Source organism: Pterocles gutturalis, unplaced genomic scaffold, assembly GCF_000699245.1.
Source record: "Pterocles gutturalis isolate BGI_N339 unplaced genomic scaffold, ASM69924v1 scaffold17477, whole genome shotgun sequence".
NCBI lineage: Eukaryota > Metazoa > Chordata > Aves > Pterocliformes > Pteroclidae > Pterocles > Pterocles gutturalis.
Genome location: NW_010108280.1, coordinates 1 through 12,322, shown reverse-complemented (window position 1 = coordinate 12,322; position 12,322 = coordinate 1). Strand labels below are relative to the sequence as shown.

Genomic DNA, 12,322 nt, shown 5'->3' with positions numbered 1-12,322 from the left:
GGGGCGGGAGGGGGGTTAATCTCATGCCAGAGGGGTGAGTCAGGGAGGCCCCAGCGAGACAGATCTGGTTAGCTCTGCTTGGCTCTGCTGGCTCGTCATTTATCACGGGGCTGACGCAGCTGTCCCCTTGGCACGGCGCGCTGGGAGCAGGCCCACGCGGGGTGACAGGTCGGGTGGTGGGGATGCGTTGGCTGTGTGGGGTGATGGCTGTCACCCCATCCCTGCCCAGCCCCGGCAGCCCTCTCCCTGCTCCTTCCTGGAAATGCTGTTTGCACAGAAGCTGTGAGACCTGGGGAGCCACGAGCCACCCCCACACCTTGCCTTCCAGCTCCAGCATGGCCATGTCCTCGCTGGAAGCATCCCCAGGGATGGCAGCCATGGGAGCTTGGAGTGGGGTCCCACCAAGGTGGTCTCCCAGCCTGGGCGCTGAGCAGCTGAGCAGACCTTGCATCTCCCGCCGACATCTGCTTTTGCTTGGGAATGAATATCCCAAAGTCTGTGGCATGTCTAACAAAGCTGAGATTTAAGTCTCAGATATGCAAGTGGGGTGTAGACCCAGGGGGGATCAGTGTGTCTGTGGTCTCGCTGGGATGCAACCCTTCCCTTCTCCCCAAGGTAATCAACCAACCCTCAGAAATAAAAACGTTCTTCCCAGAGAAACTGCAGGGAGAGCTTTTCACCCCTGGGATTGATGCGATATCCAGAGAATGCAGCAGCAGCCCCAGCTGCGAGCAGGGATGCTGTAGGGATACAGGTTGGTGCCATTGCACAGGAGGAGGAATTTCCACATAACCAGAGTGGAGGAGATAAGAGATTCATCTAGAGAAACTGAGGGGTCTGAGCAGATGGGAGAGCTGAGGAATCCAGGTGGAACTGGAAAACCTTCCCAGTAACCCCAGTGGAAGGCAAGCTGTGTTTTCCTCGCCTTTATGGGTCCTTGTTCCAGTGAATTTCATTAGGATGGCAGGAGGTCATCCATGGAGTTGGGAGACCCTAAATGTAGGATGTGCTTCTGCACCCCTTCTTTCCCAACTCGGAAAACCTCCCTTTAGGTCAGCATCTCCCCTGCCTAGGGAGGACAGCCTCCCAGCAGTAACCGAACCCCGGCTCCACGCTGGCATGGAGACCCAACAACAAACAGCCCGGCCGGGCACCTGCCCAGGCGCCTTTCTGAGGAAACTCGTCTGGGAAGATGTTCTGGGAATGTCCCTTCCAGACACCAGCCTCCCCACCTCCCCCTGGCTCTGATTTTTTTTTTTTCCCCCCTGAATCCTTGGTACAGAATATTCAGAACCAGGAAAACCAGAAAGAAAACTTGGACCAGAGGTTCCCCAGCCTGTTCAAGAAGGGACGAAGGAAAACAGTTGTCAGGAATCTGGGCAAAATGATCTATTACTCCAAGGTCAAGTTTAAGTTCCAGCACTGCCAGGTAAGCTGCAGCAGGATGGGGAAATAAAGTGTAATTCTGGGAAATGTGAGTCACAGAGACTTCTTCAGGCTACTGCGTGGCCCAGGGACTTCTGCTGCCGTGCGGTGCCTGGGTACCAGCTGGCACCCCTGGCTCCCATCCCAGTGGGACCTGGGATGCTGCTGCGCCCCGCTGCCGAGCTGGCAGACATGCAGTGGTGGCCCTTGGATAAGGGACCGCTGGCTTTTCCATGCACAGATCAGTCTGAGATGCAGAGGGAAGCTGGGAGGAGGAAGGTGTCCTGAGATAAACCCCAAAACGTGTCTTTTCTGCAGGAGGTGAATGACTGCTTCCTGGAGCTGTTCCAGTCCTACCTGTACTTCCAGTCTGTGGGCTCCAACGGACTCACCTACCAGGTGGGGCATCGCCGGGGCAAGCACTGGGGAGTTGGGCGGGATGGCCAAGCTGGGGGCACCGGGTAGATGGGACGGGACAGGGAAGGGGGCTCAGCCTTGGTGCCAGTGGTGGGCTTGGCCCCAGCTTCTGGACCAAGGGGGAGTTCTTCATCTGCAGGGCAGAGAAAGAGGGATGTGGGAGGGTGGAAAGGAGAGACTGAGGGTTATCATGGAGCTATCATGGCAAACCACCCATCAATCGTTTAACCTGATGATGCTGGTGAATTACAGACAATAGGCTGCTTTGCACATGCAGCCAAAAAATCCCAACAGAACAAATGGGAAGCCCTGAATGTGCTCTCCCTCTGCACGAATGAGCAACTAAAACTGTTTTGTAGATGGTTGTAAAATTCGTTCCTTTTAGAAATGATTTATTGTCTTCTAGGTGACTTGAGGTTAGAGCAATATGCCAATACCATCTCTCGAGTCATAGAATCACAGAATCACAGAATCGTTAAGGTTGGAATAGATCTCAAGGATCATCAAGTCCAACCGTCAACCCACACCACTGAACTCACTAAACCATGTCCCTAAGCACCACATCGACACGTTTCTTGAAGTTTCTTGAGTCATCCAGCAAGCCAACCTTCAACTGAGAAGACATGTCAAATACAAACGATATTGCAAAATCTCCCATCTACTTTATAAACAACTCATTAATTTATTAATTCCAGAGGGATTAAAAAGGAACTAATGTGCTGGCCCTGAGACATTACAGCAATTAGCATTTTTACAGTCCTTGATTAGAAAGCCCAAGACAGGGAGCACAAACCTGTCACCTCTTCCTGTGCCTCTTTATAGTGGGACTCTGAAGAACGGGAGTATAGAAATGGGACAGCTCAATTTTGCTTTATGGTCATTTCCATCTTCTGCCTTTCTTGTGCCCCCCAAGATAACGATGTGTTCTTCTTCTGCAGGGACTGCTGCCTTTAAAAGAGCTGAGCGTGTGTGAAGTCGAGAAGGGGAAGAGCACGGGGCAGGAGGATCACGCGTTCCGCATTGCAGGTTGGTGCCTCTTGGTTTGCTTTGAACGGAGAACAGAGGGGGTTTGAATCACGACTGTCTCTGCTCTTTGTCCTGCTCCGACCTGGTCCCAGAAAAAAATTCACATTGTGCAAAAAGGCTGCAGAGAGCTGAAGCTCTTCCTCCAGCATTTGCATCCTTCCTTCCGAGGCTTCCCTGCTCCTAAACACCTGGACGTGATGCCCAGGGCTGCAGGCAGGGAAGGGAGTGCCGAGGAAGCTTTTCAAACACAAGATTTTTCAACTTTTCTCTGAGTGATCTTGCTTTATACAAGTTTCCCTGTCTGCAGCTTGGCTGGAGGCTTCTTTGGGCTTAGTCATTGCTGGGTTACAGCAGTCCCAAGCCCCCAGGAGTAGCAGTTAAATCACGAGGTGCGAAAAATAACCCAGCAGTGAGTAAATAACCCAGGAATGATACAGAGCCAAGAAAGCTCGTTTGTGTCCTAGACCCACTGTCTGTGTCCTCTGTTAGAGAGAAAGTTATACAACGGCCACTCAAACAAAAAAAAAATTACATCAATTATAAAAAGGAGCTGGTCCAAACGACCCATGAATTGTAAGGAGGGCTGGGCTGTGGTCTGGTTCCTAGGCAGGGCTCCCAGCCCTTTGGGGAGTCTGTAAAACTTCTCCCAGGCGTCACCCGTCAGGGGCATCTGCACCGGGGTGGGGGGACTTGTTCTGCTTGTGTGAGAACACCGGGAGTGTGGCTGGGTGGAAAAGTGCCTCCAGCCTTGTTGGGTTTTAAGAAAAAAACCAAAGCCTCCTGTATAGATCAGGAGGCAATGGCACGGAGAAACCAGAGAGGGAGTGACATTTAGGATTGCTGGGAGATGAATGGAGCAGTTTTATTTTTCTGCTAGAAGGGGAGAAACCAAGGCACAGAGGGGATAAAAGCCTTGTCCTTGTCCCCGCGAAGGGTCAGGGTGGAAGTCTTTTGTCCGAACACTCCGAGACACGAAAGACACGCATCCAATCTCTTGCGAAACCCCATGGCGGCAGGACTTCCCCATGACCTGCACTTTTAGGGTGGCAGAAGATGCCGGCACCATCACTGGAAGTGTGGAGGTGGAGGGTGAGAATGATGCCCGGCAGCATCCCTCGGTGCGCTGGCACGGAGAAGGGGACAGCGGCTGGCCATCACGGTGGCTTTGGGGACCAGGTCTCACACAGCCCCGGATGCTGCTCCTCTGCCTCGCCTGCAAACGTTGCAGCTTTTTGGCATCTGCAGACAGAGATTTGGGTGGGAATAAATTGCTGTCGCTCTGGGAACGGAGCTTTCTTGCTTCCAGTGTTCCTCTGGAAGCGTCGGTAAGGAAAGAGGAAGGACGGGGCAGAAGGAAAGACGGCACAAGTTGCTCAGCATGGCTGTGTCACCACCCGGCCGCAAACGTGCCCTCGGGGCTGGGGGGAATGGCAGCGGCTGAATTAGCAGCAGCTCCCAGGCTCGGCTTCACCCCGCCGGCTCCTCGTGTGAGCTTCGGGCACGTCTCAGGCTCCAGGCTCAGGCTGGAGCTTCTCGTCTCGTTTTCTCTTCCTTTGGGGCTCTGTTTAGACGCGGCAGCCTGAACAGCCCTCGGGATGCGGCTGGTCTGAGAGGTGGCAGGGCGAGGGGAAAGTCACCCGGGGCGTCCCTGCCTCAGTTTCTCCACCTCTGCTTTGTCTGTGTTAGTGCGTTTCCTGACAGACGGAGGTGTTTCAAAGTCTTAATTGGCTGCTGTACGTAAATAATGCAGGAATTATGGGATGAAAGGCTCCACAGAAGGGCAAAGTATCACGCTTACCCAGGGCACTTGCTTATCTGCATACTTCCAAGTCCCGCCAAGCCAGACCTTGGTGAGCATGCACCACGTATGGTTTAATATGAGATCACTGGTAAATTATTAATCATAACAAACGTCCTGCAGCCTGCCAGAAATTATTATTAACGTCACTAGGGTATGTCTGTAGTGAGTAGCAGAGGGTGTGGGAGACTTTTTTGCTCGTGCCACTGAGCGAATGATAGCTGGAAACATTAAAATCAAGATATAGGGCTGGTCCTACCTTCAAGAGTATGTCCGAGAGCAGCTTCAGCTTGTCAGGCACAGACGATATTTGGTGAAACAATAAATAAACAGTGTCAGAAAGCTGCCAGTGTTCTACACATGGAGTGCCAAAGTGAAACTAGGAAATAGCTGAAAATTCTGTGTTGAGCGAGGCTGTCTGCAGCAGCACTGTGGGACGGTCTCTGCCCACAGAGATGCTTTTCACAAACTGTTGGGGGCTTCTAAAGCAGAAATCTGTCTGTTGAGTTCAAGCTTGACTCTTGTAGTGTCTTTGATTTTTGTTCTTGGGCTGGTTTTGGGCTGACGAGTGACGGGTGGTCGGAGCAGGACGTGGCTGCAGGACAGGCGGTGGGAAGGTGCAGGAGCATCCCTGCCGAGGAGCTCCCCACAGCCGGGTGGGATGTGCTGGAGGAAGGGCTGGGGCGTGATGGCAGCAGAGTGATACAATCACAGGCAGCCCACGGTGTGATGTGCCGCGCACAACAGCTCCGGCCGGCTCATTACTTATTGATCCTGCAGTTGGTGCCATTATCTGCTCAGCCCATCTCGTGTCTCTCATATTTTTTTTTCCTTATCGTGTTCTGCCCCACTGAGTCAGAGCTCAAGCAGTGGCTTTATCAACTGGAGAAACAGATCCAGCTAAACGGAGGGAGCCTGGGCTTGTCCTTCCTCTCGCAGGTGAGTGTCTCAGGACGGTGAGGTGTGTGGCATTTCCCATGCTGCGGGCTCAGAGCTGAACTGGGGAAGCTGGGCTGGCTGGGTGGATGCTCCCCTGCTCCTGCTGCCTTCAGTGGATGGGATAATCTCCTCTCAGACAGTTTTGCTTCCACGCCTTCTTCTTCCAACATCCCCAGTGCCCCACGGGGCTCCGGGCACCTCCTCTGGGCTGGAGAGCTTGGGAAAGGAGAGAGCGGCTCTGGGTCCACTTCCAACGCCCCTTGCTGTGCTGGCTGCTTTCTCCAAATGTTGGAAGGAGGTGTGGGCTTTGCTCCTGACCTAATCCCCCTTTTCCAGGCCAGCTGCTTGAGTGCTTCCCTGCATCCATCCCCGCTGGCATGGCATGCAGGGGGTTTGGGGCCACTTGTACCATTTCCAGCAGCTGCCAGGGCTGTGCACGATCTGTCATCCAGCCCTTCGGACGCATGGTCAGGGACCCCTCTGTGCCAGCATCACGTACCAGCCTTGCCAGAGCTGGGCCAGGGCTTGTGTGTGCCCCTGGCTACTTGCTGCCTGTTTGCCAGCACCTCGAGCCATCCCTGGGCAATGCGCCTCGCAGCTCTCACTTGCTTTAATTATTCCACCACCCCTAAAATAACCGTGGACAGACGTGCTAATTATCCACAGCTGACAGACGTGTTCTCGCTTGGGAACTCCTCTGCCTGCGGAGGAACCGTGTATTTGTGTTCAGATGTCCTGAGGGGTTTGGGTCTGTGCAGCCAGCACAGGAGCAAATGTGGGGTTTTGGTCTGAATGCAACCCCAAGGGTGCTCTGCACCACTGAGACCCGACAGCAGCTCGCTGCACATGTGCCGCGGGTGTGTGCATGCACAGCTGCTCCTTTGGGAGCTTGTCTTTTGCACTGCAGGGGAAGGGGGCAAAAAGAAAGGCTTTGCGAGAGGGTCTGGCAACGTGTGGGTGCTGAAAGGGGGACCAGCGACCCCGAGGTGCCAGCACCAGCACCTCTGCAGGGTCAGAGGTTTGGGTCTGCTTCAGAGAAATCCTCTTGCTGTTGGCTGCTTGTGCAATTATCCAGAGTTTACAAAACATTTGAAGGAGGAAGCCTAGAAAACAGGACCAGATTCAGGAGACCTGTCCTCTCTTCGGGGTGTTTTACTCCCCTCCCTGTCTCCATCTCCCCAGTTGTAAAACAGAGGAATTCCCCTTTGAAAGGGAACCTGCAGATGATGCTGGGTACAAAGTGTGATTATTCAGTCCCAGCTGGAAAACTGTCTCCTGCCCAGATTTATTTACCCTTTCCTGCTTCTGCCACACTTGAAAAATGTCCTGAGATGGGCCATGCGCTAGCTGAGCTCTTGGGGGAGGACATGTCTACCCTGCTTCTCAGTCCTGCTCCTGTCCCTAGAGCGACTGGCAGCAGAGCTCGGTGGGGAAGGAGGAGCTGCGGTGGTCCGTGCAGAACATGCCTGTCCAGGAGTGGCGAGGAACCCAGCGGGAATCCCTCGGCGATGTCCTCTGCGTTTCCAAAGTGAAGCTGCAGCATCTGCCTTTCCAGGTAGGACACATCTCCTGGGAGCAACCTCCTGTTGGAAAAGGCAGCAGATGGAGTCACTAGCACCAACTCCTGCCTCCCTGCTGTCCAGGGGGGCCCTGAAGGGTCCTTTTCCCCACTAGCTGGTAAATGGAAAAAGATGTGTTACTGGCCCCATGGCCCAGCAGTGATGCTCGGGGACAGCACGTGCATCTTTGCAGGATGGGGCTGGCAGCAGGAGCTGGCAGGAATCTCTGGTTGTGGGGAAGCAGCTGGGCTGTTTGCAGAGCCTCAGGCTGCTGTCAGAGAGACAAAGCAAAGGGCTCTGCAGATCCTGGCTCTTCACAGGGAACCCTCTTCCTCTTTCCTTTCCAAGGAGCAGCACGACCGGCTGTTGGTGCTTTCCCCCTCCACGCTGGTGATCGTCTCCGAAGAGCGCAACAGCCTCTGTTTTAAGGTCAGTGCATTTTGGAACAACCTTCCTGCTCTCTCTCACCCATCCGCAGCGGCTATTTCAGCACTTTTTTGGCTTGTTGCTCCCCTCCACCTGGGTTCCCTTGCTCTCCTCGCCCTGGCAAGGGCTTTCCCTCCACGCTGCTCCCTTGCCAGCTGGCAGGTGAGCCGGCGGAGGGATGTTGCAAGCCATCTTCCCATGAGAAACACCTTTCCCTCCTACAAAAGCCCTGGAGGGAAAGCAGCTAACTGCCAAGGAATCTGGGAGAAGGGAGGCTGGCATGTTTCGGTGCAGTTACGCTGGCAGGGAGCCTGGTTCTCTGGCTTGAGACAGGAGCTGGAACAGCCCCAGAGAGTGTCCCCGTGGGGGCTTGGCTTCCCCAGCCCCGCTCTGTGCGACCACTTGAAAGCAGGTGGCACCCGGGCGGCACGTCTGATGCTGGCAGGGACGGGCAAAGGCAGCTGGCTGGCGGGCAGAGAGGAGATGCTGCTGCTGGTGCGCGGCGGTTCCTGCTCCTTCCCTCCGTGGAGCGATGTCTGGGCATGCCAGTGGAAGGGCCAACAGGGACAGCGAGGTCTGAGTGCCCCAGGGGGTGTGGGAAGAGCTTCTCTAGTCTGCCGGTGTGTCTTTGTAGGAGCAATGCTGGGATGGGCAGTGGCACTTGTGGTCCTGGTTGCTGCGTGGGCATTGCTTGTGGTCTGAACGGTCCTTAGACCCGATGGCCAGCACCCATCCTGGGTATCGTTGCAATGGCAGTTAAACAGCCCCATGCTTTCTCGCCCTGTTTTCCCGTGCTGGAACAAATGTGCCCAAAAGGCATGTGTAGGGACAGGATGAGGGGTAATGGATTTAAACTGGAAGAGGGGAGATTGAGATGAGATATTGGGAAGAAATGTTTTCCTGTGCGGGGGGTGAGGCAGTGGCCCAGGGTGCCCAGAGAAGCTGTGGATGCCCCATCCCTGGAGGGGTTCAAGGCCAGGCTGGATGAGGCTTTGGGCAACCTGGGCTGGTGGGAGGTGTCCCTGCCCATGGAAGGGGGTGGCACTGGATGGGCTTTAAGGTCCCTTCCCACCCAAACCATCCTGTGCTGGGCTGTCTCTGAGCAGCATCCCTGGCACACATGTAACTGAGCTGAGCTGCTCCTTCTTAGTCATGGAGATAAGGAAACCCTGCAGAGATCGAGGGCTTGGGAAATTCCCTGTGAACTCACCAGGGTCCTTCTTCACATGATTTCACCATGTCCATCTCAGGCTCCTTTCAGTCCAAGGGCTACCCCTGGGAAAACGTGCATGGAGCATCTCGCTGGGCAGAGGAGATAGCCGTGCCTGCAAGGGGAAGGGGTGTGATGAGGGACATGTGCCAGTCAGAGCTCTCCTCTGGCCTCAGAAGGTGTTTTCCAGCAGCTGGTGGCTTATGTGACACACCTCAGCCGGGGCTTGTTTTCGGGAACATGTTGTTTGCAGCTCCTGGGAACGGGGTACCGCGGAAGGGGGACTTTGGGCTGGGCTCTGGGATTAACTCAGCTCTTTTGAAACCTCCCAGCAGATTTGTCCACCCCGTCCGCGCAATGTTCCCTTCCCACGGTGCCTGAGCGTTGGTCCCCGGGCGTCTCGCGCGCCGGGGTGATGGCAGGGCTCCGCGCAGGAGGTGATTCACCACCCGGTGACACCGCAGCAGGAACCTGCTTTTCCACAGGCATGTCGGGGCACAGGAGCCTTCTCCCAGGGCTTCTGCAAATTAACTTCCCTTCCCCGCGAGCAGAAGATGCTGAGCCCTACAATTTGTGTGTGAAGGAATAGCCCGGCCCTTTTTGTTCTTTGGTTTCGTACAAACCGCAGGAGCTGCCGCTGCCAAGTTTGCGTGTGGGACGGGGAAGGGGAAGGCAGGGGCTGAGCCTGCCGGGACGCGGCTCTGGCTCACGGCTGGTGGGAAAAGCCCCTGGGCGAGTGGTACACCAGCAAGAGGGGGGCTGCTGGGGGTGGGCAGGTTCACACCATGCCCAGGGCTCTCTGCAGCCGACGTGCGTGTTATCTGTGGGATGCTGCTACGCTTCCCCAGGCAGGACTCCAGCCCCGGGGTGTTTCAGCCTCGTCCTGTGGGCTGGGGGCTGTTGTCTTGGGGAGGATAGCGGGTGCTGGGGGAAGCCCTGCACATCTTTGGAGGCAGGACGGCTTTCCCGAATGTGCCGGATAGCTGAGGAGCAGCAGGAACTGGCAGCACCGGCCCCTCCACATGCATCCCTGCAGCTGAAGCATCCAAGCCCATTTCTGACAGCAGCAGGGGAAACTGAGTCACAGAGCGCTGCAGGAGCCTTCCCTCCCAGGGCCATGCTGCTCAGCCCATAAATTGCTTTTGGTGCAGGAGAAATGCCACCAAAGCCTGTGTGTGCCCCCAGGCTATGGCAGTGAGGACGCGCGGCTGAGCTCCTCTTGCGGCACAGCCGTCCTGTCGGCCGCGTTCCCTGGAGCCCGTGCAGCCGGGACAGCTTTGCAGGGAGGACGTGAGGAGGAGTTTCTGCCAGATGCCTTATTTTGCAGCCCATAAATTTAGGCAGATGAATCCGGACCGATTGCACCTTCTGCGAGGACCTTGGGCAGATGGCAGGAGTGGCGTTCACAACTGTGCCGATAGCACGGGGGCTCACGTTTCCCCAGCTGGCATTTACGGGGCTCAGCCTGGCTTTGTGAGGCTTTGCGGGGTCTGGATGGTGGAGATTCCTGTTTGCAGGGCTGGGAATCCCAATCCAGCAACTAAAACCTCATTCAGGACCATGTTTGCAAAGTTTTCTGGAGAAGTCAGGCATTAAACTACGGGAAACTCGTAAACAGGACTAGAAAGGAAGGAGTTTTTCCAAGCTCAGATCTCAGGAGGGATTTTGTAAGAACAAAACTTACAGCTTCACAGCTGCGCCGTCCTAAACCTGCTTCTCTCTCCGACAGGGCGAGCTGCCACTCAACGCCATCCAAGTGCTTTTTGAAGAGAACGAGAAAACCTCCTTTTTAATAGAAGGTGCGTGGCCGGCGTGCCGAGGGGTGTGCTGGCACCAGCCACGGAGGTCTCTGGGGCCGGGTTGGTTTTGCTGAGCTGCTGTGGCCATGGTTGTGCTCACTCATGTCGGCACCCAAGCTCTGTAAAATGAACTGCTGGGAGATCTTGGATCATCTGTGCCCTGGCTGCTGGCAGGGAGAGGCTGTGAGCCGACGGCAGCGCTTGCACCCGGGGATGCGCTTGTCGCCGCGCGGCTGCAGCCGTTCCCCCACTGTTAGATCTGCCCCCGTCCTGCATCCAGCTGGGTGCAAGGGCTCAGCACCGAAGGCAGAACATTCCCCTTGTCCCTGCACCGGTGACAGGGTCTCCAGACCCCCGGGAAAATGCAGGGAGGGATGGAGCAAGGGGATTCCCACGGGATGCTGAAGGAAGCAACACGCCTGTCAATCAAAGCCGGTATCAGCAGCGGGGGATGTGTTTACAGGGCGACTGATCAATTCGATCCGGGTGATCTGCCGCAGCTACGATGATTACCAGGAGTTAAAACAGCCCAGTTTCGAAACGCCGACTCCTCCCTCTCCGGATCAGAGAGTTTCTCAGGATCAAAGCTGCCTCACCCCGGTCAGGTAGGAGCTGTTGTGGGTTTGGGTGATAATCAACAGGTGTCTCCCAGGGCTCCTATCTCTGGTCACATGTGAGTGCTCTTGTGACACTGCAGATGTTGCTTCAAGTCCCCTGCTCGAAGGCTGCCGTGAAGTTGCTGATCCCTGCAAATTATTTCGAAGAAGAATTTTGAAAATTATAAAATTTTGAAATGTTATATATTACATGCTATAGGCATCTATTATATTAAATTCCTCCAAAAGCAGACCCCTGGCCATAGACTGTGACAGTGTTGTGCAGGGAGGCACTGGCACAAGGACATCAACAGGGGCTTGCAAGGTGGGGGACACCCACCCTGCCAGCACTGCAGCTGGGATGGGGTCAGAGTGCCAGAGCATCCTTCTCCCCACTGAGAGCCTTCATCATTCGCCCCTGTCCCCCCTGCAAACTGGTCCCACAGGGCAGCAGACCCTGACACACCGGGCACAGCTGCCTGGGCAGCTGGTCCAGGGATGCTCGGGCAGGAGATGGGGCTGGGGAGGGATGTGAGAGGGCTGCTCCTAGGTGCTGTTCTTCTCCCCCGTCTAGTTTGCCGGCAGCGGAAGAGGGTCACTGACTTCGGACGGCCGGACGAACTCCTGGGTGTCGGGAGGGAGAGTGGCCACCTTAACGCACCTCTCGCAGAACAGCGGCTCTCTCCCCGACGGACAGTCCTTCGTGCTGCTGCCTGAGAGCCGCGTGCTCGACGATCCCCACTCCCCGGGCTACTCCCAGCCTCTGCATGTAAGTGAACCTTGCAAAAACCCAGGACACACGTGGGGACAGTCAGTGCCTTTGAGCAGAGTGGTCTGTCCCGCTGCTCGGATGGGGTGGGGTGGTCAGTGTTTGCTCTGTGGGGCAACAAATCCATCCCTGGAGCCTGTATTTGTCCTGGCTCAGCTTTGTCATTGCTGATAAGGGAAAAATCAGCCCAAGAGCCCCATCCCAATGCTCCGCTCTGCATAAGGATTGTTGGTACTGATTGCAAAAGGGACTGTTCAGAGGTTGGGAAATCCCAAAGGAAAAGCCAGGGGGTGGGCGGAGGTGATGTGCAGGGGGTGAGTACATGGAGGTGATGTGCAGGGGGATGAGTGCGTGGAGG

At 55.6% G+C, this 12,322-nt stretch overlaps 1 protein-coding gene across 1 annotated transcript in view; it reads left to right on the top strand.

The window, feature by feature from the left end:
* PLEKHN1 (pleckstrin homology domain containing, family N member 1) overlaps nt 1-11,964 on the top strand; it is a gene marked incomplete at both ends in the record, with an annotated part of 15,024 nt that extends 3,060 nt beyond the window's left edge. Inside the window, 10 exon segments of the mRNA XM_010072593.1 lie at nt 1,283-1,459; nt 1,642-1,824; nt 2,781-2,882; nt 5,468-5,605; nt 7,011-7,160; nt 7,513-7,593; nt 10,530-10,599; nt 11,063-11,116; nt 11,119-11,204; nt 11,770-11,964. Of these exon segments, the coding sequence (XP_010070895.1) occupies nt 1,283-1,459; nt 1,642-1,824; nt 2,781-2,882; nt 5,468-5,605; nt 7,011-7,160; nt 7,513-7,593; nt 10,530-10,599; nt 11,063-11,116; nt 11,119-11,204; nt 11,770-11,964 (1,236 nt within the window).
* Nucleotides 11,965-12,322: the final 358 nt, after the last annotated feature.